Source organism: Diplotaxodon limnothrissa, linkage group LG14 (genome assembly GCF_057381915.1).
Source record: "Diplotaxodon limnothrissa isolate DT_005_m linkage group LG14, D_limnothrissa_male_GT1.1, whole genome shotgun sequence".
Taxonomy (NCBI): Eukaryota; Metazoa; Chordata; class Actinopteri; order Cichliformes; family Cichlidae; genus Diplotaxodon; species Diplotaxodon limnothrissa.
In genome coordinates, this window is record NC_140609.1 from 19,071,854 (window position 1) to 19,098,982 (window position 27,129).

The following is a 27,129-nucleotide window of genomic DNA, read 5'->3' on the forward strand; positions in this document are numbered from 1 at the left end:
AGGATTAAAATGGGGTTTTGGCAGGCAAACACAGTCCAAACATCAATGATAGAACCAATCAAAAGCTATTTTATTTTTTATTTTCTCTCTGTACGTGTTGTAAAAACTTTTTTTTTAAAGTACTGCCTGAACTTACTTAGACATTTGGCAGCTGTTGTGTGAAGCTTAATAGAGCAAAGCATTCTGTTAAATGCATGAAACTGTTGGTTTTGTGGTTTTCTTCTGTGAAGCTTAAAGGGTTTACTAAAGCATTGCAGGTAGCAGCTTACATTGTTAGAGAAGCTGATGAAGATGCACGCTGCCGAGTGGAGTTTCGTTTTTGCCCTGTGTTTCATCTGTGTGTCTCCAAATAGTAAGTGCTTTTTTCAAGCCTTTAAAAAGTGTGAATACATGCTAATAAAAATTCATGTCACAAAAATCAGTTTTGCTAAAAAATGAAAAGGAAAAAAAATACTACAACACCAGCAACAACAAAAACATCAGCTTTTTAAAAAATATATATTGTACATTATTCTTTTGATTGCACATTTTTGGTTATATGTTTCACGAGCTTCATAGCATTGTCTAACATGTCTAACATATATTTAGAATTTGAATATATGTTGTCAAAATTCCTGAAGACAAACAAAATCCGTTCAAATTGTAGTTCAAAGCAATAGCAAAAAAGAGAACCGCATCTGCTTTGTCTGGTTTTTAATCTGATCTTCACCTTCATCTTGTATTCCCAGTTGATATAATTTCAAAATTGTCTAAACTTTATAGGAAGAATAAATATGTAGCGAGACCAGCATTTACAATTAGTCTGAAATTAAACTTAAAGTCATTTGTGTAAATAAGTGATTAAAAATTCTTTATTCGGTGCAACGGCTGTCTTTATTAGTGTGAGCTCTGAGGTGTGCAGAAATTATTAGAAAATATTTTAAACTGTATACATATTTCAACATTTTTCCTCAATAAAAAAAATTAACAAACAAAAAATGCATTTTTTTTAATATAGTATCACAGGGCTTTTTTTTGTTGTTATGTAGGCAGGTCATATAAATGACCTAAATCAGCTTTATCATTGAAACATTTTATTTTAGCTCACCTGTTGAATTCTTTTCAGTCATAATAATTAAATTACATTTTAAAAATGTACTCTTTTAAAGTTTATTTGAAAACATAAGAGTTGTGAATACCTGCTGTGGGGATGAAAAAGAGGATCTAGTCATGGCTTTTTGGTCATTTTAATATGAAATGACCAAAACTTGACTGTATTTCATTTTTCTCTTTAAGATGAAAAATGTTGTGGGGATACAGAAGACTTCTGTGAGAAGCTCAGTTTGAGCGTTTCACTTGGCTCGTCTGTGCTCCTACTGTGTCATCTTCAACCAACTGGCTCCAATTGGGTGACATGGAGCCACGCAACCACAGGGCAGGCAGAGATGGTCCAGTTTTCATCTGAAGGGCATGTTAAGTTCCTGGATCCCAGAAATGGCCGAGTCAAAGTCTTTCCAAACCAGCATTCAGACGGGAACTACTCCATCAGAATTGATGAGCTTGAAATATCAGACCTAGGATGTTACCGCTGTGGGCGGCACTTTCTACACGTGCAATTGCCAGAAACAGGCCTAAGTAAGTTGGTGTCTGTTTGTTTTTTGTTTTTGTTTTTAACTTTATTCAACATGAAGCAACAGCCGGGGCCTGTTGAAGACATTTTATTAAACCACAATTCATCATGCAGGTTCAAGCAAAGGCTTCCAGCCACTGATTTCTATTGTTACTTGTGTGGTTGCTCTCCTTCTGCTGTGTGTTGGCGGCTACACCTGCAAGAAATGCATAGGTGAGAACCTGACATGTCTGACATTCTCATTCATGGTAAAAGAATCTGGGTGGTTGAATTGCAAAGTGGGTCAAAGTTACCTACAACGTTGATTATAAAGCAACATTGTAAGCTTCCTGTATATAATGATGTGACTGTCAATATTTTTATGTGTATTTTAAATAATCTGTGTGACTCAGGCAGAAACATAATGATAATGATTTTGTTTGGGAAGTGTAAAATAAACTCTGTTCTTTGACTGTGTACAGGAACAAAACAGTAAAGTGCCACGGAATTTCACTCATGTTCTTCAGCAGAGGGGGGGAAACAAACAAAAACTTAAAAAAATGTAAAAGAGGAGCAAAAAAGCCTAAAAAGAACTAGCAAAGAAATAATAATGAATAAATTCTACAAATAAATAAATTATTCACATCTAAAAATAAAAAAATCATTGTTAATTCTGCTCTGTTACTTTTTAGTTTTGTAAATAATCCAACTTAATTTAATTTTTTGTGGTTGTTTTGTCCTTGAAAGTTTCTTGGTGAACTGTGTTTATGAAGAAAAATCAAAAAGAAATAATTGAATCAGTCTGTGTACCATCATTGTGCCTTACGTTCTGGTTGTATCATTATTATGTTCACTGAACTGTTTTGTACTATCAAATAAATCAAAGAAGAAATTTGCAGGATGATGATCAATGAAGTTGCAACATCTATTAAACTTTAATCATATTTGTATATAGCCTACAGTGTAGCTTTGACACCCTCGAGCTCAGGAGGAAAGTGAATGAGGACACGCTGTTGAACAAAACATGCATCAGAATTATTTCCATATATCACCTGTACTCGCTGGTTAACGGGATACACAACAACAACAACACACCTCTTTTGTTACACAGCATTTTGAGATCCCACTCTACTTTCTAGTCTGTCACTTTGGACTGGCTTCAGGTTTTTCTTTATTCAAGGATTAAAATGGGGTTTTGGCAGGCAAACACAGTCCAAACATCAATGATAGAACCAATCAAAAGCTATTTTATTTTTTATTTTCTCTCTGTACGTGTTGTAAAAACTTTTTTTTTAAAAGTACTGCCTGAACTTACTTAGACATTTGGCAGCTGTTGTGTGAAGCTTAATAGAGCAAAGCATTCTGTTAAATGCATGAAACTGTTGGTTTTGTGGTTTTCTTCTGTGAAGCTTAAAGGGTTTACTAAAGCATTGCAGGTAGCAGCTTACATTGTTAGAGAAGCTGATGAAGATGCACGCTGCCGAGTGGAGTTTCGTTTTTGCCCTGTGTTTCATCTGTGTGTCTCCAAATAGTAAGTGCTTTTGTCAAAGAAAAAAGTGTGAATACATGCTAATAAACATTCATGTCACAAAAATCAGTTTTGCTCAAAAATGAAAGGAAAAAACATACTACTACAACAACAACAACATTACCTTTTTAACTATATATTGCACATTATTCTTTTGATTGCATATTTTTGGTTATATTTTTCACGAGCTTCATAGCATTGTCTAACATGTCTAACATATATTTAGAATTTAAGTAAAGAAAGATATATACAAGTTATACATACACATGCATACGTACATACATACACACATATACATCATATATGTGTGTGTGTATATATATATATACACACGCACATATATATACGCATATATTTCCACATACATGCTTACACATAAATGCCATGTGAGGAGCAGGTGCAGTATGATCAGTGAGATTGCACATTGAGTGTGTGTGTGTGTGGGGGGGGGGGGGCTACTATAAGTACGGTTATAATAAATACAGTTTAAAGATTATAGTTCATAAATAAAGTGTAATGTCCATGAGTGTTGGCAGTGCAGTTATCCTCCAATCAGGGTGGAGGTGGTGCATGTTTGACAGCCTGCGAGTAGAAGCTTCTGTTGAGTCTGTTCGTTTGTTTGTTCATTTATTTCGATCATTTAAACAATATACAGGTACATAGCAAATAAAACAAGAGAGAAAAAAATACTATACAGAATAATATTAATATATTTCAATATTGCTTCTGATTCAGTTACATGTCGAAAGGAAGTGGGAAGAAGTACACACATATATAATCTGACCTCTTTGCCATAAGTTATCAGTCAATATTTAGTCAGCTTCCTTACTGATATAATCTGTAATAAAAATACCGAACAGATTTTTGTTATAATATATACTATAATATCACATCATGAAATTTTCTAGATAGAGACATTTACTTAATTTCAACATTTTCTCTTTCTTTATAGGTTCAAGAAGATCATATCTTTTTAACTCTCTTTGAACTGTTTCAACATTGCTTCGATTCCATATTCAAATTGTTCCAGTTTCACTCCATGCACAGAAACACAAAAGCTTTTTCTTGTAGTACGTACCTTCCCTATTTTGAAATTACAAAAACCCCTTACATTATAACTTCTTTTAAAAAAAAAAACATACTCTGAATATTACCTGGCAGTTCCTTTTTTTTTTTTTTTTTTTTTTTTGCTTTTTTGCTTTGAATAGAATTTGTGCTGTTTGGAATTTCACTAGATCAGCAAATTTCAATACTTCAGACTGCAAAAATAGTGAGTTTGTATGATCCCTATAACCTGCACTGTGGATGATTCAAACTGCTGTTTTTTGAAGAGTAAAAAGTCTCAAAGGTGTCTTTGACCTGATGGACCTGAAGCCTTTGCCTGAGAGAAGGGGGGGGAAAGTGAGTGTCCAGGGTGCAAGGGGTCCTTGATGATGATACTGGCTTTCCACTGAAGTCTGCCAAATGTCTCTGAGGGGGGTTAGTGAAGTGCTAATTGCTCGCTCTGCTGCCCTCACCACCTGCTGCAGTTTCATCTTGTCTTCTACAGTGCAGCGGTTGAACCAGAGTGTGCAGCAGTAGGTCAGAAGGCTCTCGATGGTGGAGCGGTAGAGGTTTACTAGCAGTCTCTGGGGTAATTGGGCCTGACAAAACTTCCTCAGAAAGTACAGCCTTTATTGTGCTTTCCCTACCTAGTGGGAAATGTTTGTGGACCAGGTAAGGTTGGCCGAGATGTGGACTCCGAGAAACTTAAAGCTTTCTACCTCCTCACCATTAATGTAGAGGCTAGAGTGCTCAGATCGCCTTGTTCTCCTGAAGTCGATTACCATTTCCTTGGTCTTGACTGTTGTTGTCACACTATTGCTTCAGATGCTGAACCTCCGCTCTGTAGGTTGAATCATCGTTGTTGTCGATCAGTCCTATGATGGTGGTGTCATCAGCAAACGTCGTTATGTTTATAAAAGAAATAGAAAACAAATCAGCGTAAATTTGCACAGGCATACAGGGAGTGCAGAATTATTAGGCAAGTTGTATTTTTGAGGAATAATTTTATTATTGAACAACAACCATGTTCTCAATGAACCCAAAAAACTCATTAATATCAAAGCTGAATGTTTTTGGAAGTAGTTTTTAGTTTGTTTTTAGTTTTAGCTATTTTAGGGGGATATCTGTGTGTGCAGGTGACTATTACTGTGCATAATTATTAGGCAACTTAACAAAAACAAATATATACCCATTTCAATTATTTATTTTTACCAGTGAAACCAATATAACATCTCCACATTCACAAATATACATTTCTGACATTCAAAAACAAAACAAAAACAAATCAGCGACCAATATAGCCACCTTTCTTTGCAAGGACACTCAAAAGCCTGCCATCCATGGATTCTGTCAGTGTTTTGATCTGTTCACCATCAACATTGCGTGCAGCAGCAACCACAGCCTCCCAGACACTGTTCAGAGAGGTGTACTGTTTTCCCTCCTTGTAAATCTCACATTTGATGATGGACCACAGGTTCTCAATGGGGTTCAGATCAGGTGAACAAGGTGGCCATGTCATTAGTTTTTCTTCTTTTATACCCTTTCTTGCCAGCCATGCTGTGGAGTACTTGGACGCGTGTGATGGAGCATTGTCCTGCATGAAAATCATGTTTTTCTTGAAGGATGCAGACTTCTTCCTGTACCACTGCTTGAAGAAGGTGTCTTCCAGAAACTGGCAGTAGGACTGGGAGTTGAGCTTGACTCCATCCTCAACCCGAAAAGGCCCCACAAGCTCATCTTTGATGATACCAGCCCAAACCAGTACTCCACCTCCACCTTGCTGGCGTCTGAGTCGGACTGGAGCTCTCTGCCCTTTACCAATCCAGCCACGGGCCCATCCATCTGGCCCATCAAGACTCACTCTCATTTCATCAGTCCATAAAACCTTAGAAAAACCAGTCTTGAGATATTTCTTGGCCCAGTCTTGACGTTTCAGCTTGTGTGTCTTGTTCAGTGGTGGTCGTCTTTCAGCCTTTCTTACCTTGGCCATGTCTCTGAGTATTGCACACCTTGTGCTTTTGGGCACTCCAGTGATGTTGCAGCTCTGAAATATGGCCAAACTGGTGGCAAGTGGCATCTTGGCAGCTGCACGCTTGACTTTTCTCAGTTCATGGGCAGTTATTTTGCACCTTGGTTTTTCCACACGCTTCTTGCGACCCTGTTGACTATTTTGAATGAAACGCTTGATTGTTCGATGATCACGCTTCAGAAGCTTTGCAATTTTGAGACTGCTGCATCCCTCTGCAAGATATCTCACTATTTTTGACTTTTCTGAGCCTGTCAAGTCCTTCTTTTGACCCATTTTGCCAAAGGAAAGGACGTTGCCTAATAATTATGCACACCTGATATAGGGTGTTGATGTCATTAGACCACACCCCTTCTCATTACAGAGATGCACATCACCTAATATGCTTAATTGGTAGTAGGCTTTCGAGCCTATACAGCTTGGAGTAAGACAACATGCATGAAGAGGATGATGTGGACAAAATACTCATTTGCCTAATAATTCTGCACTCCCTGTATGTCTTCCTGTTTCCCTGTATAATTATAAAGTAAAGGTGAACAGCATTTAATGTCATTTTTTTCTATACATGTGTAACAAGTAACATCTAGTACTCTTCACCTCTGGAATGAGATATAGTTGCTTTCACACCTAACTGTGGTTTATGCATAGCTCTAACTCTTTAATATTATATTGAGACCCAACTTTCTTGCACAGTGTGTGTGTGTGTGTGTGTGTGTGTGTGTGTGTGTGTGTGTGTGTGTGTGTGTGTGTGTGTGTTAAGAAATATATTCTAAAACACTTCTTCAGTAAAGACTCAGAGAAGAGAAACACACAGAACTTCTTGCTAGCAAGGGCAGCCTCCAGACTGAGAGACTCGCACTGAGAAACTGCCCCGGTCTTTATTTATACTTCAGTGAGCGTTTGTTCCTTAAATTGGAATGTGGAGGTGTGTGTGTGTGTGTGTGTGTGTGTGTGTGTGTGTGTGTGTGTGTGTGTGTGTGTGTGTGTGTGTGTGTGTGTGTGGCCCCATAAACGACTTCCCTTAACCTGCTGGTCTGGAAAATCCAACAGTTCATCTATATGTAAAGAAGCACTTAAACTAAAACTGACATAGCTACGTTAATCCTACCGTAAAACAATAAGACAAGGTATGACCTCTGCCATGCTCCTAGGATGTGGGGGTGAACACGCTAGAATGTTACAGACCTCCTAGGATGAGACATTCTTTCAATATGCCACCAACTATATACTTCTACACACAAATAATTACATGCAGCATTCTACCATATGCAAACTTATATCATTAAAAGATTATACTGACTACTAAGTACAATTTTCCTATTAACAGTGTGTGTGTGTGTGTGTGTGTGTGTGTGTGTGTGTGTGTGTGTGTGTGTGTAAAAATACAGCAATCATAGTTGACACTGTATATGTTACATTCAATTAAAACATACACAGACCTTATTAACTTCACTATTCATTCCCAAAAAGACCTATTCAAATTTGTAGTCTAGTGTCATCTTTTCACTTTTAGTTTTAAAGACCTCAGCTGCAGCTTGGAAATTGGAGGAGCATATATGTAATTATATACTCAGTAAAATGTTAGCAGATAATACAAAAGCCAGTTTACAGGCTTCATTTTAAAGCAAAAGGTTCAGCTGCTTATGAACGCAGACGGACATAAAATCCTGCTGCTGCAGTATGCTGTTAGTCATCATTTGTCACATGATGAACATCACACACTGATTTTATACCATTAATGACTTCCTGATACTGTTTTAGGCTATTATCATATTAAATAAAAAATCTAGCGGCGATAATCAGTGGAGGTACGCTTTTCCTTAAGACTAACTCATATCTGTGTTTAGCCAATAATACATCTGAAATACCTTCAGGTTCAGGAGATGAATAGGGAGAGAAAGCAAGCTGCATCAGGTCCTTGCAGTCATGCTTTTGTCAAAGGAAGCTGCTGTGCCTGATTCTGATACCCCATTTTGGAACATTCATGTCAAAGTCACAGTCATGGTATCCCCACCTTAAAGATAATCAGCACGGTAGCAGACTAATGCCAAGGTTTTATCCTAAATATTCAGAATTATTTATCACTATGTGACAAACAACACAAAACAACAATTCCGTTTTCCACTCCAACAGGTCACGAGAAGAGTAAAAGCCCAAGAGAAGTCCCGACTTGATCTGTAGATATATTAGAGACGGAATAATTCTGGATTTTTGTTTGTTTGTTTTTGACTTCTTTAAAGTGATACATAGTGCATACTAACTGTATAAATTTTACTCCCCAAAGGAAGTAAAATGCACTGCACATATGGGATTGGTTTTATTGAAGTTCATCAAATCATCATTGTCTTAGATAGAAATTAGTTACGTCGTGATCATATCCAGAAATGGATCCTTAGAGCACTGCGGTAAAAATGTATATTGCTTACATTTAATAAGAGGTTGTTATAATAATGTGGTATGTAAGAGATCCCGTTACTGCTTTTATAAAGAGCAATGTAAAGAGAAAATATTTTAATACATGGTGGGGTTAAGGTTTTATATAGATTTATGGTTGGATTGGCAACTTTCCCTCTCAGTAAGTTTTGATTTCAATAAAAGTAAAAATAGAAAAAAAAAATCCATATACTTTTATTGTGAAGGTGCCTAGGTCATGTGTCCAAAAAAGGACCAATAAAAATGGAGAATGAGTTTAGTTTGCGGAAGCCGAGGAAGTAGCGTGTCGCCTTCGAAACGAGAGGACCAAATTTTTAAATAAGCCGATCCTCTGTAAAGTTTTATAAAGACTCTGGCCGCAAAGATTAATTTAAGTGTGCTCGGCACTGTTAAGGTCAGTGTTTCACGTGTTTAAATCCTCGCACGGCTCAACACATTCAGTTTTGTCGGTTATGTCAAAATCAGCGAAATGGAGCCCAAAAGAAGACGGGTCAAAACGTCTGCCCATCTATCAGCACAAAAGCAAACTAATTCAAGCTGTCAGAGACTGCAGCTTCCTGGTGGTCACCGGTGAGACTGGCAGCGGGAAAACCACACAACTCCCACAGTACCTGCGTGAAGCAGGTAAGCTGACTTTTATTGTCAAACACACAGACATACTCTAATTCTGCACGTAAAGTCACCATATACATGCAGTGTACCTGAACTGAACCGTCTGAATAGTGCGAAGTTAGTGTGGCGACCATTAAATGAAAACGATGGCCAACTTTTGTCTGTTTGTTTTTTTTTCAGGTTTTTGTAAAGATGGCAAAATTGGCATCACTCAGCCGCGCAGGGTCGCTGCCATCACTGTGGCCCAGAGGGTAGCCCAGGAGATGCAGTGCACTCTGGGAAAGGAAGTTGGCTATCAGGTCCGCTTTGATGACTGCACGTCACAGGTAAAAAAAAAATCTAATAATTATAATACTACTACTACCTATAATAATAATAATAATAATAATAATAATAATAATAATAATAATAATTTATCCCCTGCAGAAAATACGTGTTTTCAGTATTTTTTTTTTTTGACACACACTTGTTTGTGCCTGAGCCAGGACACGGTGGTGAAGTACATGACAGACGGCTGTTTGCTGAGGGAGGTGCTGGCAGACCCTGCACTCTCTCAGTACAGTGTTATAATCTTGGATGAAGTCCATGAACGCAGCCTTAACACAGTGAGTCACCCTCCTCACCCAGAGTAATTAACATCATGTTGTTAGGACACTGACACATAACAAAGCTTATCAACTACCTTAAACCAAAACCTCCAGCCCTCAAACACAAACAAACAAATGAACAAAAAACTGAATTACAGCCTTTAAAAAAAACAAATTCTGTGACGTCATATCTGTGGTGGGCCAAGGTTTACATGCACCCATCATGGGTAGCTCCTGCTACAATCGTACTCAAATGTTTTGGTAGTTAGAGGAGCAGGCACTGTGTAGTCTTTAAAACAACATAGAAACATTAGATTAGTTAGAACTCATCTTTCAAGATAGCAAATATACAAAATGATTTCAAAACAACATAGGAGATTGAAACACTGAATGGGGTAAACAACTGCACTAAAGTTATCCATTCAAACACTGCCACCTTTTGGTGAAAGTTTTTTTTTTTCTCCCCCTTTTAAGTTTGTTTCTCTGTGTGTTTTATTACAAGGACATTCTCTTGGGTTTAATAAAGAAAGTCTTCACTGACCCAGCCAAGGCCACCAAGGGCCGATCCTTCCCTCTGAAGGTGGTGGTGATGTCGGCCACTTTGGAAACGGACAAACTATCAGCTTTTCTTAGTAACTGCCCCGTCTTCGCTATTCCTGGGAGGACGTTTCCTGTAACCTGCACGTTTGGGTCGGCTGTTGGACCTAAAGATCTGGAAAGCACTGGTTATGTAAAAGAGGTACTCAGGGTCATCTGGAAATCAGGCACTGCTTTAGCCAATAATAATTATTAGTGATTAGGTAAGCTTAGATATGTTGTAGATTGATGTGTTTGGCTTGCGTTTATCAGATTTTACACCTTCTGCTCCACAGGTTGTGAAAGTGGCTCTGGACATTCACACTAGTGAAATGGCTGGGGATATTCTGGTGTTTTTGACAGGCAAATAATGATTAGTCTTCATCAAATATCAAGACTGCAACATACTCATTAAAAATAATATTGATAGTCAGCCACATTATTTCCTTTTTTTTTTTTTGACAGGTCAGTCTGAGATTGAACACGCCTGTGACATGCTGTTCGAGAAAGCCGAGTGCATAGACTATCGCTATGATGTAACAGACCAATCAGTGGATGGCCTTCTCATTTTGCCCCTTTATGGATCCATGCCTACTGGTAAACACACACAGTTGTGTCAGATTGAAGCCAGTGTCAGCTTTGTGTGGTGTTACTGTGATGTCATCTTCTTTTCTTTCTTTTTTTTTTCTGTCTTAGATCAACAACGGCAGATCTTTCAGCCACCACCTCCAAGAATAAGAAAGTGTGTCGTGGCCACAAACATTGCTGCAACCTCTCTCACCATCAATGGCATAAAGTGAGTAAAGACTGTCGGTCCAGTGGTTTAACAGTCTCTCTCACACCTTTTGGCAAACACATCGTCATACTATTCTTGTCCACATTTAGGTACATTGTGGACAGTGGCTTCGTGAAGCAGCTCAACCACAATTCGAGGGTGGGCATGGATCTCTTGGAGGTTGTGCCTATTTCAAAGTGAGTTTCTGAAAAAATTAAGTCATTTTAGACCTGCGTACAGCTTTAACAGAGACTTGATGTATCTTTTTTGTAATCAGGAGTGAGGCGCAGCAGAGAGCGGGTCGAGCTGGAAGAACTTCAGCTGGGAAATGTTTCAGAATCTATACCAAGGAATTCTGGGAGAAGTGTATGCCTGAATACACAATTCCAGAGATCCAGAGGACGAGTCTGACCGCTGTGATACTCACGCTGAAGTGCCTGGGAATTCATGATGTCATCAGGTATATTTTTACCTCATTCTGTCTCAGTTTCTTATTCAGTGTAGTTTAACTAACTTTGCCTTCCTGTTGTCACCGATTTATTCATTAACAAGGTTGATTTGTTTTTAAGGTTTCCTTATCTGGACTGTCCAGAGGAAAGATTCATACTAGAAGCACTAAAGCAGCTCTACCAGTTTGATGCCATCGACAGGTGAGTACAGTGGATTTAAAAGTCTACACACCTCTATAAAAGTTAAATTTTTTGCAATGTAAAATAATGACAGCAAGATAAATCACTTCCAAACTTTAATGTTAACTATAAGATGTGCCACCCAATTAAAAAACAAACATGAATGCGTAAGTGTGTACACTCTTTTATAATAAGTGATATGACTATGGTCAAAACACACCAATCACCAATCTGCCATCAGTTAAAGTTCAGCTGTTCTTGTAGGATTTTTCTTACATTTACTTTAGTTGCATCTTACAAGCTGGTCCACAAAGAGCCTACAAAGCATCATCGTTGGAAGGACAAAACTTTAGGTCATTAAATACACCACAAGACACAGCAAAGATTATCATCAACAAGTGGAGAAAATATTGTGCAAATGTTACTTCTGTAAATATCCACTCAATGAGCACTCAAAGTGCTTTCTACCACAGGTTTTATTCATCCAGTCACACGCACTCATACAGTGATTTTATGTATTACTTAAGTGCTTTATAACACTCACATACACTTTACGGATGCACTGAGGGCAACTGAGGGTTAGGCATCTTGCCCAAGGATACTTCGACATCAGGACTGGAGGAGTCGGAGCAATCCACCAACCATCTGATTGGTAGATAACCCACTCTACTGCCTGAGCCATAGTGACATTACTGTGAAAAGGACTACATTAAAGGAGCTGCCTGAACTTCTGGCAAGAACTGGTTGTGCACTACATGTGACAGCAGTCCCTGTGGTTAAGGATGGCAAGATGGAAGCCTTTTCTTATAGAGAAAAACATCTGATCCCAGCTAAATTTTGCATACATTGAACAAACATGAAGTCTTCCAAAAGTGTGTTGGAAAATATGTTATAGTGTGATGTGGCCAAGGCTGAACGTTTTGGTCATAATTCCAAAAGGTTTGTTTGGCAGAAAAAACAGCATTGCACATCACCAAACGAGCACCATACCCATGGTGAACCATGGTGGTGGCAAGAACATGCTTTAGAGGCTGTTTTTCTTAAGCTGAGACTGGAATTTTAGTCAAGTGGGAGGAAATTACAAACAGTTCCAAATATCAGTCATTTTTGTCATAAAGTCTTCAGGTGTCTGCTAGAAAGATGAAGAGGAATTTCCCCTTTCACCACAACAATCCAAAGTATACACCCAAATCATCAAAGTAATGGCTTCACCAGTAGAAGATTGAAGTTTTAGAATGGCCCAGCACGAGCCCAGACCTAAATTCAATGGAAAATCTTTGAAGTGACCCGAAGAGGGCTGTGCACAGGATACGCTCTTGCAATCGGACAGCTTTGGAGCGCTTTTGCAAGGAAGAGTGGGCAAGTTACCAAGTTAACAATTGCTGTGCTGACTCCTACCCAAAAAGGACTCAATTTTGTATTAAAATCAAAAATGTCAACAAAGTGTTAGTGTTCATATTTATGCAACTAGATTATTGTACTTTAAAATTGATTTTATCTAAGTTTATATTGTTTACCAGTTGAATTATATGTGTTCTAGATCAGCGGTCCCCAACCTTTTTTGCGCCACGGACCGGTTTATGCCCGACAATATTTTTCACGGACCGGCCTTTAAGGTGTCGCGGATAAATACAACAAAATAAAACTAGTACCGGTACCAAAAAAAAGATTTATTCATAACACACGTGAAAAGACCCAGGAAAACAGAGTTAACGATAAAAATGATAACAAAATAACGCTGAAAACCGATAAAACCCCTGAAAACCATACATTTCACACCTGAGCCTCAACTCTCGCGGCCCGGTACCAAACGACTCACGGACCAGTACCAGTCCGACGTCCGGGGTTTGGAGACCACTATTCTAGATCACAATAACCGTGGAAACGATTCTGAAATCATTTATCTTGGTCTTGTGATTTTTTTTACATCACAAAACCATGGCATTTTATCAAGGATGTGTAGACTTTTTAAATCCAGTGTATTGTTGTTTTTTCAGGGGCATGAAATTTACACAATATCTTGTGTAAATTTCATGAGCTCTTATCCTCTTATCTCTTTGATGTTTGGGCTGTAGAAGAGGAAATGTGACAAAGCTTGGGGAGCTGATGGTGGAGTTCCCCCTACACCCAGGCCTCACCAGGGCCCTGCTCAAGGCTGCCTCCCTCGGCTGCCAAGACCTGTTGCTTGCTGTGGCGGCCATGCTGTCGGTGGAGAACATCTTCATCAGGCCAGGTCCGCAGTAAATTTTAATGTTGATAATTTAAAGGAAATGTCTTCTAACAGGGACAATAAGCTATACATACAATACAGTCCATTTATTTACTGATATGCTGGTTTATTTGTGTATGTATTTCACATTCTACCAAATGGGGAAGGCAGGTGACATGGTATGAAATAAAGCTTTCGGCTCACAAAGTGTTGGCTGATCTCTTGTTCCCCTCAGGCCACCCTGATAAGCAGAAAGAGGCAGATAAGAAGCACCGAGCGCTGGCTGCAAAGACTGGCAGTATGAACGACTTTGCCACACTTCTCAGTGTCTTTCAGTCCTGCAAATCCAGGTGAAGAAAATAATCGATTAGTACTACAAGATGCATTTCTATTTTCCACTTCTTCCTCTAGAACTTCACATTGCATGACTTTATCTGTGAGCCGCTGTGTGAGCCTCTTATTTGCTCTATAGTGATCGACCTTCAGCGTGGTGTAAAGAGAACTGGATCCACTGGAGGGCGCTGAAGTCAGCCTTTAGTGTGGAGACTCAGCTACGAGACATCCTCCACCGACTCCAGCAGGTAAAGCTTTTTGACATCACTGCGACGCTCTGCTAATTTGTTCATATTGCTTCTCATTGTTTGTGGATCTGCCTGCTTGCTTTCTAGAAAAAAGATTTCCCTGTAGAAACATTTGATGGCAACAAGAGTGAACTCTTTAGGCGATGCCTCTGCACAGGATACTTCACTAACGTTGCAAGAAGGTATCTGAAATGATGCTATACGGCCTCATTTGGGGATTCATTATATATAAAAGATTATAAATTCACGGTGGTTGTTGATGTATTGCTTTATCCCATCCCACATAGGTCTATTGGAAAGGTGTTTTGTACAATGGATGGCCATGGATCAATGGTTCACATTCATCCATCCTCATCTGTAAATGATTTTTAAAAATGTTTTTGCTTTAAATAATTCTCTGTATTCAAACTGCAACATAAACTTACTGAGTTTTTCTTGTGGCTTCAAGCTATTTGACCAGGAGGGAGAGCTGAACTGGGTCATCTTCCATGATGTGCTGGCGACATCACGGGTGTACATCCGGACTGTTTGTCCTATTCGATATGAGTGGGTGAAAGATTTATTACCCAAACTCCATGAAGTGGACGCCTATGAACTGAGCAGTGTGGCGAGAGAAGAAGTTACAGCTGAGGAAATGACAAAATGGGAGTCCAGGGAAGCCGCCAAAAGACAATCAGGTTGTTAAAAGTAGAATCTGAGGCAGAGCCTTCAGCTTTCAGGCCCCTCTTCTGTGAAACCAACTCCCAGTTTGGATTTGACTTCTCTCACCTCTTTTCACCATGTGTTATACACCACTCTAAATGTAATCATTCTGGTTCTGCAAGAGATTTATTCCTCTTAAAAGGGAGTTTTTTCTTTCCACTATGACCAAGTGCTTGCTTATAAGGGGTCGTGGGATTTTCTCTGTATTTGTGTAGGGTCCTTACCTTACACTATAAAGCACTTTGGGGCAACTGTTGGTGTGATTTGGTACTATATTAAATGGAAGAGGATAAAACTGACTTGTCAGAATATGTATTTATGATGTATGTATTTATTTATTGTTATATAATATTGTGGTTCTTGGTCTGTACTCACATTACTGAGAGATACCATCAAAAATAGCTCAAAGAGGGTGAATTTAAAAGGGTTAACCTGTGCGGTGCTTTTCTGTTTGTTTTTTTTAATCTTCCAGAGGTTTCTGATGAGGATGCAATGAAGAAGCTGGAGAAGCGAAACGACGAAACCACAGTGAGCGAAGCTCGTGCTCGCTACCTGCAGCGAAAGCAGCAAAGGCAGCAGAGTAAACCTCTCTGATGTTTTTAAGGAAGTGATTCATACGCTATAATACAAAGGAGCAGTTTTAGAAGACATTTAAATAATAAAATATGTAGTGGTAATAAAATCGCCTCTGTCTTCTTTAATCCCTCCACTTTACATGCTACACTGCAGCTGTGACTCTGTTTGCTTTTAAAACTCCTAGCTGACTGACTTGAGATCCATTAACATTAATTTGGCTTGTTTCACACGACTGCCTCCCTGTCACTCAGTCCAGCTCTTTCAGGCTAAGGTTACAGCAAAGCACTTGATGTACTTTCACACTGACCGTTCAGGTGCAGTGGACCCCTCTCTGGTCTCGTACGTCACTTCCTTTTAGTGTGAGTCTGCGGGGCCGCTGTACTGTCTGGCTGGGACGGAGGGCTTCAGTGCTAACCTTATTAAACTCCAAAGAGGCGTTTTCTTTTCTCCTGGATTGTTCTTTTTAATTACTTGTCATCGCATTTACCTGCCCGGCACTTCGCACCTTAGTGGAATCTGTTCCCTGGTCTGTTCACACACGTTTCAACAGAGAACTGCAGCAGCGACTTGAGCAAGCACGCCGCCGCTACCGCTGTTGTTGTCAGAGAAGAAAACAAGCTCGGCGAGCAGTCCGCTAAGCTGTGTGATCATTGACAGAGTTCAATACACACACGCTTCCAGTGATATCTGAGGGTAGCTCTGCGATAGCGTAGCTCCGAGCCTTTTCAAAGAAGCGACGGCTGGGACTTCTTCGTTGTCACTGAAGCCGAGGTAAGAACAACCAGAGTAACGAGAAATACCGCAAACGGCTAACTAACATGCTAACTAGCTGCTAGCTTGAAGGATATTTTGGCTAGCTGCCTTGTTTGGTCGTAATGCGGTCACGGTCAGTGTCCTCGCTGCTACCTGACGCGCCACTTGGCCTAGCTGCACATCGGCTATAATGTTAGCTGGGAGTGTTGTAACTACTCTACTCATAAGCTAGAGAAGCTTTGAGCCCGCTTTGGACTTGGAGGAGTAGCATTTGTTGACTTTGTTTCAGTTAGCTAGCTACACCACTGGAGGATGTGGACGTGTTAACTTTACGGTAATGTTTACGTTTGGCAGATTGTGGTCGCGCTGAGTACGGTGCTTAGTTTTAAATTTGAATTAAATTATATTTTCCGACAGAGTAGCAGCATATATGTCGGCTTGCCTCCGTTTCTTTAAGAGTTGCTGCATTTTAGGGCAAAAAACAACCTTAACGCTTGGCTGGTAGTGTTGGGAGGAGAGGTCACGTCTGTAAAAACAAAGGGGTGTAAGTTTACAAGGAAATGTCCTCCTTGTTTATTATCTCAGAGAGCAATTACCTATTATTCTGGCCAAGCTGTGATAACTAAGGATAGTCATAAAAAAAAAGAAAGTCTGAAGTCGAGGGGAGCCTTATCTGTTTCATCTTTGTAAACAAGGCAGTTCAAACAGTCTTTGTGACTGTACGCACTGTAATATTCAACCCCTTCATTTTCACCGAAACGCTGCGAAATTCCGGTAAACCTATTATCTAACATAAGCTGTTGATTCAGGACTGACCCTGGATCACCAAGGCCTCTCCACAAACATTTAACAAGAGCCGTTGTTGCTTTTTGACATTACACAGCGTTTCAGCCATTTCACTGTTAGATGAGCGGCATTGATTTCCTGATCACTTTCACTTGGCTATTGCTCGAATACGAGGATCTACTACGTTTGGCTATAACGTGACAGTAAAAAAAACAAACAAACAAAAAAAAAAACACCGGGGGGTGGTAAAGATTTGTCAGAGAGATTTGCATGAGATAATGATGACGGCACCTGGAGTGGTCATGATAATGATGTGCAAATTGCAGCAGTTTTCTTTTGTTGTGGAGTTGCTTTTCAAAGTGGCAGAAGGTGGAGAGTTTACTCAGGCACATTGCTGCAATGACAGCAGTCAGATAGGCATCAAGAGCAACACTTTTTTTTCTTTGTGCATGTGTGTCAGTTTCAGTTTGTCTTCACCGTTTTGCTTCCTTTAGGCATCGTGTCTTCTCGTATTCATTTTCGTTCCCCTGCACCTTAGTGAACATTAAAAACAATTACTTGAGGCTATGTGTTCCTATTCAAAGTGAGGAACCGAATTGTCCATTCAGGGAACGTTTTTAGTAGTTATCGACAACTAACATTACACTTTTCCGATAATCCTGTGCAGCTCTGCGTGTTTCTTATTTAAATGAATGTAGATAACCTATTTAACTTGGCTTTTTAACTGGCTTTGTTGTATTTTACCTTTCATACTCTTCTTGGTTATTCTCAATTTAACTGGCGTGCTTGGTTCTTTCCTCCAGGTATTTCTTTCTTTTTTTGTTGTTGTTATCTGAGCCACAGTGAGGCACTTGACCAATAAGAACAGCTTGCACAATTTCCACCAACCTGTCTGCAGCCCCCTCCCTACCCAGACAGTCTTCTGCCCCAGCATGAATGAAGTCAGTGTTGTGAGAGAGGGATGGCTCCACAAGAGAGGTAAGGGGACCTTTGTGTTCAATATCCATCACCTGAGTCTGCATTAAATGACATAATTTTATATTTTAAGTATTAGCTACTTCTCGTGAGCTTGTCAGGGGTTCCTTTATTGACAGAGAACAGCTGTGACAGCCTTATTGGATTCCCAGTGTAATGATGTTCGAGTACATGTATAGGAAAGTCAGACATCACTGGCCTCTCTTTAAAAAAAATTAATAAATAAATAATCTGTTTTTCAGGTGAATATATTAAAACATGGCGTCCTCGTTACTTCATCTTAAAGAGCAATGGCTCCTTCATTGGCTACAAAGAGAAGCCTGAGGTGTCCAGTGACCACAACCTCCCACCACTCAACAACTTCTCTGTCGCAGGTCAACTTTCCCTTCTGGCTGACAAACTTGAGTCAGTGCAATATCTAAACTCTGTTTTATTGTTGGTGCCTTCAGCTGAAGTGTCTGTGCTTTTGCAGAGTGCCAGCTGATGAAGACGGAGCGCCCCAAGCCCAACACGTTTGTCATTCGGTGTCTGCAGTGGACCTCCGTTATTGAGCGGACTTTCCATGTAGACAGCAATGAGGAGAGGTAAGACTTCCCACTCTCTGTGGGAAAAGTGTCGATCACAGTGGCTTTAGGCTGGTGCATCTTAAAATTCTGTTTACTTGTGAAAATGGCTTTTGTCTGTAATTTGTCTCTCCATACTACATAAATATCCTAAAAATGAACTTAAATATTGTTCAGAGATGACATAAACTCTGCTTGAGCTCAATAAACCTTGTTTTCTTTATCATCATTTGCAGAGCGCTGTTTCACTAGAACCAGACTCCAGTTATTTATTATTTATATCCAGTTATTATTTAATTGCTCTGAAGTGGATTTTGCCCTTTCTTTTGTTTCAGATACATAACAAGTTTAAATAAGTGAACTGATCATACATGTGCGGTCTTGGAGATTACAGATTTAAAACAACAGCAGAGTTTTATATAGCGTTGCCATGGTATCCAAATGTTGGCAATATGTTTTTTAATTTATATGATACAAAATCCTTTGTGTAACCAAGTTGATTTTAGTATGTAGTTTTGATCACATCTTAAAACAGCTTTAAAAGAATAAAAACGGAAAGACACAGAATGGACCAGAATTAATCCAGAGTCGATAAATGGGTCATTGTTAACCACACTCACTGAAAGCCATTTAGTTTCCAAGTATGAGCAGCCATCATAATCTAAAGAGAATTCAGGGCCAGATTAGGCCTGATTATTCACCTCTAACCCAAGCATTCGTCATTGGGCTTTGTTTACATCGTCTCTGCCAAGTAGCAAATCCCAGCAGCCCCTAGATGACTAGTACACGGATTATCCTCTACCTTCTAAACTTAGCATGCTAGACTACAGATTTTCCCACTGAGATTTATTTAAATTTTGACTACTTTGATGCATGTGTGTTGCTCCAATCAGGGAGGAATGGATGCGATCGATCCAGGCGGTAGCAAACAGCCTGAAGAGTCAGCAGCAGGATGAGGAGCCCATGGAGATCAAATTTGGCTCCCCGAGTGACAGCAGTGGCATGGAGGACATGGAGATTGCTGTGTCCAAATCCCACACAAAAGTGGTCAGTATTTGCACAAGCAGTGCCTGGCAGCTGAGTGTATGCTGTGTTTGTCCAGCTAAGCTCATCTTTATTGAGCAAGTTGTTCAAACTTTAAGCCTCTTTCTCAAAGCTTTTTTTTTCCCCTTGGTTTTGATGAAGCAATCTTTAAAGGAGTTCAGGGTAACATTTCATTATATATTTTATCAATTGCTAAGTCACTTCAATTGATTTTGAAGATTGTTGAAAATAACAACCAGTGAGGTTGTTATTGAGTATTAAAAACATATAACATGTATAGCTGTTAATGTGTACTGATCAAATACAAGTTTGTTGTTCTGTAAAGAAGTCTTAATTTATGGGGTAAAAGTGTTCCTATCACATCTTATCCCAGTTGAAGTGTTCTGCTTTACTTTGTGTTTGTGCGATATAATTCAAATTGTGATCTGCCTCCTTGTCACCTCCCTTACATTCTGTACACCAGAGGCCTGCACAAGTCTTTGAAGTAATTCTTTGAAATGAATATCAGTCCATCTTGTTGCTTTTGTTTCTCATGCAATATGAAAAATTAGCAATATTTTGAACTACATCATGGCATAACATGTTGCCTGTCATTAACACGAGAAATCAACATGCTAGGATACATCAGCAGTGTCCAGTAGCTGTTACTTTACATTTTAGATAGAGGTAGTTCCGATGTATTTATACATAACAACACATCCTTCAGTCCAATCAGAGTTCGAAGATGAAACATTGGTGGCATCTTTGAGAGTTGAGTTTCGTTCAAGAGCACTCGTAGACCCATTAATTTGTCTCGGCTGATCTTTGACCTCTGTTTTCTCAGACTATGAGTGACTTTGACTACCTGAAGCTTCTGGGCAAAGGGACATTTGGTAAAGTGATCCTGGTGAAGGAGAAGGCCACAGGGATGTACTATGCCATGAAAATCCTGCGCAAAGAAGTTATCATTGCTAAAGTGAGTCCTGTCACATCAATATGTGTAGTAGCAGAATTCTGAGCAGTTAGTTAGGTGTTGTTTACACTCCAAGTACTGAATGTGTGTTTATATTTAGGATGAGGTGGCACACACAGTTACAGAAAGCCGAGTTCTCCAAAACACACGGCATCCTTTTCTAACGGTGGGTAACGGTGCATCTATTGTTGTTTCAGTTTCTGCTTTCCTACAATGACTGGACTTTCATCAGTATAAAACAGTCAGTAATTCATCTTCCCTCTTTTACAGACACTAAAATATGCATTTCAAACACACGACCGGCTATGCTTTGTGATGGAGTATGCAAATGGAGGAGAAGTAAGTCTTCCTCTTCCTCTTTCTCTTACTGTTGTGTCATTTCTTTGCGTGACCTTTTGGAAAATGGCTAGTTGCAGAAGGGCAAAAACATAGAGGACACTGCAGTATTGGGTCACATTAATGAATAAAAAAGAATAGGTTTGATTTGAGAAATGTATTCCAATGTGCTTTTTTCTTTTCAGGAAATCCAATGTCTTGAGAGGATTTACGAATATTTTTTTGAGCTCTTTCCTGTTTTTAATTCTCTTGCAGCTCTTCTTTCACTTATCCCGGGACAGAGTATTCACAGAAGACAGGGCTCGATTCTACGGTGCAGAAATAGTGTCAGCACTGGAGTATCTTCATTCACGCAATGTAGTTTACAGGGACCTGAAGGTAGGAGGATTTCTGGCTTTGACTGTATAACAGTAATGTATACATATATTAAGGAGGGATGGGAGGGATATATAGGGATTAGCTAGTAAGGGAGTAATGACTTGATAGCATCATTACTCCATGCAGCATCTCTGATGCAACACATCAAAGCATCCAAGTTTTGCAGTCACACTGCAACAGGACAACAAATAAGCACTTTTAATATGTACAATAAGTATGCGATTTTAAATTATTTTCCCAGCATGGCTGTGGGCTGATTTGACTCTAATTTGAATTTCTCCCCGCACAGCTGGAGAACCTCATGTTAGACAAGGACGGCCACATAAAGATAACAGACTTCGGCTTGTGTAAAGAAGGGATCACAGACGGCGCCACCATGAAAACCTTCTGTGGAACCCCGGAGTACTTGGCACCAGAGGTAATTCAGTGGTTGCTTTTATTGTCATGAGGGTGGTTTGTGGACAGTATGATGTAAAAAGGCACCAGTGACACAGAGCTGGATGAGACAAGTGGGATAGATGATAAACAATATTACCTTGATAAAAGGACCAGTCACAGTATTCAAAGTGGCCATTTTATCAGAGGATGTCTGTTGCCACCTTGTTCCCAATTTTCTTTTGTGATGGAAAAAATGTTTACTGATATTCCTGCACCGCTATTTTCATTGTTTGGTTTCTTTCTCAACACTTTTCATTTCTACCCTGTCAGGTGCTGGAGGACAACGATTATGGTCGAGCAGTGGACTGGTGGGGATTGGGTGTAGTGATGTATGAGATGATGTGTGGCCGATTGCCTTTTTACAACCAGGACCATGAGCGCCTCTTTGAGCTTATCCTAATGGAGGAGATCCGCTTCCCCAAGAACCTGGCTCCTGAGGCCAAGGCCCTGCTGGCAGGCCTGCTTAAAAAAGATCCCAAACAGAGGCAAGTTGTCCCATCACAATAAGCACTACTTTATGAATATTATGAAGAATAATTAGAGAGAGAATTAAATGGCTAAGTTGAACCTTAAAGATTTTTACAGCCACTTAACCAAAAATAAACCGCCTAAAATATGTTTTTGATTAAAGCTTAAAATCCTTGAATACATGAATATTTATTCATTGTTTTGAACTTTATCTGCAGCATAATGGATACATGGCAGCAGTTCAGCTGCACTTGTTGCACTCTGTTAGTTTTCTGAATCTTCCACTGTGCTCAGGGGCACCATGTATTCAGCTATAAAAGGAGTAACCATGTTATTTAAGCCCATGTTCTTTCTTGATTTGTTTTGGCTCAGGATAATGGCCATAAACAGGAATGTAATTAGTTGTTGTTTTGACCAAGCACTGCGTTTCTGGTAATAGTTGGAGAACTGCTAATATTAGCACATTAAGGACTGCCTGCAGGCTTACTAACACATTGCATATGGTAAGGAAATGAAAAATAAATTTGTCTACAAATTGGTAAATATAAGTCAGTGGAGACCAACACAACAAGTGCTTGTTGTGCCCATCTAATGACTGTGTTTTGTACATTTATTTGTAGCTGGTGAGTGTGTGGGTGGTGGTGACGATGATGGTGTTTTTGTTGTGTTTACAGGCTCGGAGGTGGTCCAGACGATGCCAAAGAAGTGATGAGCCACAAGTTCTTCACCTCCATTAACTGGCAGGATGTCATTGACAAAAAGGTGAGATGAAAACAAACGATGGGGGAAACTGGATGACCGGCATGCGAACTGACTGATTTCCTTCCTCTCCTCAGCTTATTCCACCCTTCAAGCCACACGTAACATCCGAGACGGACACGCGCTACTTTGACGACGAGTTCACAGCACAATCTATTACAATAACTCCTCCAGACAAGTGTAAGTGCACTTAAGTGGCTGCTTTTCTTTGTGCTTGGATTTATTTTTCTAAGCAGCTCTAAGTTGTTGTTGTTTTTTTAACGTCTAGTTTCATCTTTGTATCATCTTCTTCTCTCCCCTCCAGATGACAGTTTAGACGTAGAGGATTCAGATCAGCGTACTCACTTCCCTCAGTTCTCCTACTCTGCCAGCATACGGGAATGATCCCTCAGACTTTTGAATGAGCAGGCAGGCTGACACACGATCACAATCCCACATACACACTTGCACTGCTGAGGAAATTTGAACGACACCAACAATTTAAAACAAAAAAAAAACAACAAAAAAAATAAAGGAAAAAGAAAGTGGCACAAGACACATTTTCATTCTGTTTTTAACGCACACATACTGGCAAATCAGACAAGACACAGATCATAGTAGTAGGGAATGAACACACACAGACCCTGAATGACTGACCTCAGCAGGTTGGTGTGGATAGACTGGCAGCTTTGTCTCTGTAAGTCCTCTCAGGGCTTGCGTTAGGCTTCCCTGCGGGACCTCTGCTGCAACACATCAGAGCCTTGACACTTTGAAAACCAGGTTATGCCAGCAAGTAACACCTCTTTACCAGCTGTTCCATGCTTCACACACACAAATAAACACACACCAAAATCTACCAACTCATGCACAGACTGCATAAATGTACTTGATAGAGTTTTACAAAACCAGTATAATCAAGATTGGGAAAATCACAGCAATTTGATGATGGGGGAGACAAAGTTTGATTTCATCACTTGTTACGGTTTTAAATGTAAAGCCATATTTCTGCATTTTTTTTTTTACATTTTTTTTTAACAAGTGCTCTTTCTGGAACTTGCTGTTACAAATCAAGAGTGGGATTTTTCCCTACAGTTGGGTTAAAGGGGGGCAATAAGGAAGAGGAGAAGGGTAAGGAGGGGTTGCCATTACTGTTTGCACTGCTTGTGTGTGTGTGTGTGTGTGTGTGTGTGTGTGCGCGCGTGTGTATGCAAATGGTCGAGCAGATGTGTATGTGCATATAGGGTGCAAGAGAATGTATGAACAACCATTTTGAGTCTCAGCCATCCATTCGTGTCTGTTTTTATGCACGATGTTTTGGGTTTTTTTTTTTAACTCTGAACTTTTGCTGGAATATGGACAAGAGAGGACGCCACCGAGCACACTAAACACGCTGGGTGTTTTGTTTTTGTTTGTTTTTTCTTAAGGGAACAGGCATGTCATTTATGATTGGCTGGCTTATTGCTAAGTTGAATCAGTCTGGATTATAAACTGGGATCGTGTGTATGGCTCACATTTGCTTTAAAATACTGCATTAAATTTATCTTGATGCAACAGACAAGCTCCTAGCATCCAAAGTGTGCGACTAACTTGTAGCCAGTTGAAAGTCTAAGCAAGTTTTCCTTCAGGCTAGCCGAACTTCCATGTTGAAGCAGTAGGAATAGAAAGAAATCCCCCCCCCCCCCCCCCCCCCAACCTGTCTACAGAGACCAATCTAGAGGAGAACAGACATCTACTGCTCTCACTGGAGAATTTGGCACCAGTCGTTTATTTTCAATCTGTATTACCAATTTTTTTTTTTTTTTTGTGTGTGTGCTGTTTTTTTTAATTTAGCCCGTGGGTGTCTCCCCTGTATTTAGAGAATGAGAGTTCAATCATTGGTAAGAGGCCAAAATTTGACTGAGTTGTTAAACACTTCACATGATTCCACCTTTGATGTTTAGTCTTTGTGTTTTTAGGGTTTGTTTTTTTTTTTTTGGTTTTTTTTCTTAAATTCTGTGTTGAAGCACTTAAATCTGTGTAGCTGTACATCTGGAGCAACAGTCTGCAGGTTTACAATCAGACTAAAAGCTGCGTGAGCTGTTTGACCGACCTTCAGCCTGCGAAAGAGGAGGAACTGATGGAAACGCGAGCGCTGATGTTGAAATAATAAAAGCCCTGAACATGATATTGAAAGAGTACTCAAATTGATGAACGTGTATTCCATAATGCTGGAAGAGGATGCTGGTTGCTCTTTGAACTTAACTAAAGGAACATCAAAACTTTTTTTTTTTTTTTTTTTGTATGTCATCATTTTTTGTTTGGTTTTTTTTCCATTCTCTCTCCCCCCCCCCCCCATCTATTTCTCAAACCTTTGAAGACACATTGTCTTGTTTGAGTATACGTTATATAAGATATATATTAAACTTTTTTTAAACCACTTTCTTTTAAGTTCTTCATTTCAAGGGGATTCCACGTGAGGATTGCTTATGTAGCAATTTGACTTGCATTGTCACATCAGACACATCAAAAATGAATTTAATGGTTTTATTAATAATAATAATAATAATAATAAGCTGATATTGGAATAGCTTTGAAGGGAGGGAAAAATGGAAGTTTGTCACTTTTTACTTAAAGAGACATTTGCCCCAAAATGGGTTAATTGTGAGCAAGCCAAGAGCAGCACTTGACTGAACTTACTGTGTATATAAATATTTTCTGCAACAAATCAGCATTCTCTGGGACATCCCTCGTGTCATGTCACATCTTTATTTCTTCAATTTTAAGTTTGTGTGAATGTTGTGGTGTGACAGAGTGTGCCTGTGAGTGAAAGTGGTGAAATAGACACGAGAATCTAAAGGCCCCTGCTCCTCAAATGATGATGATTATGTGGTGATCAAATGGCTTTGATTTACAGTTCACAACTCCAGCACCTCTTCTCACTGGCTCAGGCACAGCCATCATACTCTAGCCTAGCGTCCTGCGTTTTGGAAACAGCAGGATCAGATATCAGAACCATTGCACTGATGGACTCCACTGTGGACTTGCCTTCATTGCTATCACGGCCATAAGGGGGTGCTGCTGGACTTCTTTTGATATTGGTTGTGAAGCCATACACTGAACCTCGCTGCTGGCCACGCTTTAAGCAATGCTTCAATGCTAAACATGCAAGTTAATACCCCTGACCTCTCCTGTAGGCGTACACGGGCACAACAAGTGCCTCTTTATTATTTTGTAAATACCAAAAAAAAAAAAAAAAAAGAAGCAGCTAGATGGGGAATGCAGCATTAGTAGAAGGGGAGGCCTGCAGCTTCGTAGTGTTTGATTTGCAGCTTTACTATGGTTATCTTGCTTCTTTGTATATTTGAATGTGATCAGCAGTCAGGAATGTCACACCTGATGCCGGTATAAAAGATTTTTTTCCTCCCCTTTTTTTTTTTAATATAGATTTTTTTTTGCTTGTTGCTGTTAGTTAAGGCTCAGAGGGCAATGAAAAAAAGCAATCTCTAAGGGGAGGACTTTGTCCTGGAAGGCATTTCCAGCCCCCTTTTGCAAGACTTTACAATGTAACGGGTGATACCTGCTACAGTATGGTAGCTTATAACATTTGCAACTATAATGTGCCAGTAAACATTTTTACTGAAGAAATCTGTGTGTGTTTTTCTTTCATGAACTTGGTCAGTGTAAGCTACATATACATGCACTCCTTTTCCTGGATAAGGTTGTCAACTAAAGGGACTGTACGTTTAGATTAATGTTACACAATGAGTGTTAGAATTTAAATATAGATGCATATTAGGCCAGAAATAAATTCAACCCAGACCTAGTTGAAGCCATGAGATGCTTTGAAATACCA

The 27,129-nt window shown here is 39.6% G+C and overlaps 2 protein-coding genes across 2 annotated transcripts; both read left to right on the forward strand.

Moving 5' to 3' along the window:
• Positions 1-8,903: 8,903 nt before the first annotated feature.
• Positions 8,904-15,958, forward strand: dhx40 (DEAH (Asp-Glu-Ala-His) box polypeptide 40). The gene is made up of 17 exons (XM_085370374.1): positions 8,904-9,243; positions 9,412-9,557; positions 9,717-9,836; positions 10,321-10,557; positions 10,691-10,757; positions 10,860-10,991; positions 11,091-11,190; positions 11,280-11,366; positions 11,447-11,629; positions 11,739-11,819; positions 13,874-14,031; positions 14,243-14,357; positions 14,480-14,588; positions 14,676-14,770; positions 14,876-14,945; positions 15,037-15,265; positions 15,763-15,958. Exons 1-17 carry the CDS (start codon positions 9,072-9,074, stop codon positions 15,882-15,884), a joined length of 2,223 nt encoding a protein of 740 aa, XP_085226500.1. The 5' UTR covers positions 8,904-9,071; the 3' UTR covers positions 15,885-15,958.
• Positions 15,959-16,230: 272 nt separating this feature from the next.
• Positions 16,231-26,894, forward strand: akt2 (AKT serine/threonine kinase 2). Its single transcript, XM_085371644.1, has 14 exons — positions 16,231-16,637; positions 18,209-18,383; positions 18,623-18,754; positions 18,853-18,964; positions 19,837-19,990; positions 20,811-20,942; positions 21,040-21,105; positions 21,210-21,278; positions 21,531-21,653; positions 21,943-22,071; positions 22,362-22,576; positions 23,234-23,321; positions 23,396-23,498; positions 23,623-26,894. The coding sequence occupies exons 2-14, from the start codon at positions 18,338-18,340 to the stop codon at positions 23,700-23,702; spliced, it is 1,449 nt and encodes a 482-aa protein (XP_085227770.1). The 5' UTR covers positions 16,231-16,637; positions 18,209-18,337; the 3' UTR covers positions 23,703-26,894.
• Positions 26,895-27,129: the final 235 nt, after the last annotated feature.

Bases quoted from the DNA above. Each gene is read 5' to 3' on its own strand.
- dhx40 (XM_085370374.1), top strand. From the start codon at position 9,072: ATGTCAAAATCAGCGAAATGGAGCCCAAAAGAAGACGGGTCAAAACGT. The intron at 9,837-10,320 runs GTGAGTCACCCT...TTTTATTACAAG, and splicing joins ATGAACGCAGCCTTAACACA to GACATTCTCTTGGGTTTAAT. The intron at 14,771-14,875 runs GTATCTGAAATG...CATCCCACATAG, and splicing joins TTCACTAACGTTGCAAGAAG to GTCTATTGGAAAGGTGTTTT.
- akt2 (XM_085371644.1), top strand. From the start codon at position 18,338: ATGAATGAAGTCAGTGTTGTGAGAGAGGGATGGCTCCACAAGAGAG. The intron at 21,654-21,942 runs GTAGGAGGATTT...CTCCCCGCACAG, and splicing joins TAGTTTACAGGGACCTGAAG to CTGGAGAACCTCATGTTAGA. The intron at 22,072-22,361 runs GTAATTCAGTGG...CTACCCTGTCAG, and splicing joins CGGAGTACTTGGCACCAGAG to GTGCTGGAGGACAACGATTA.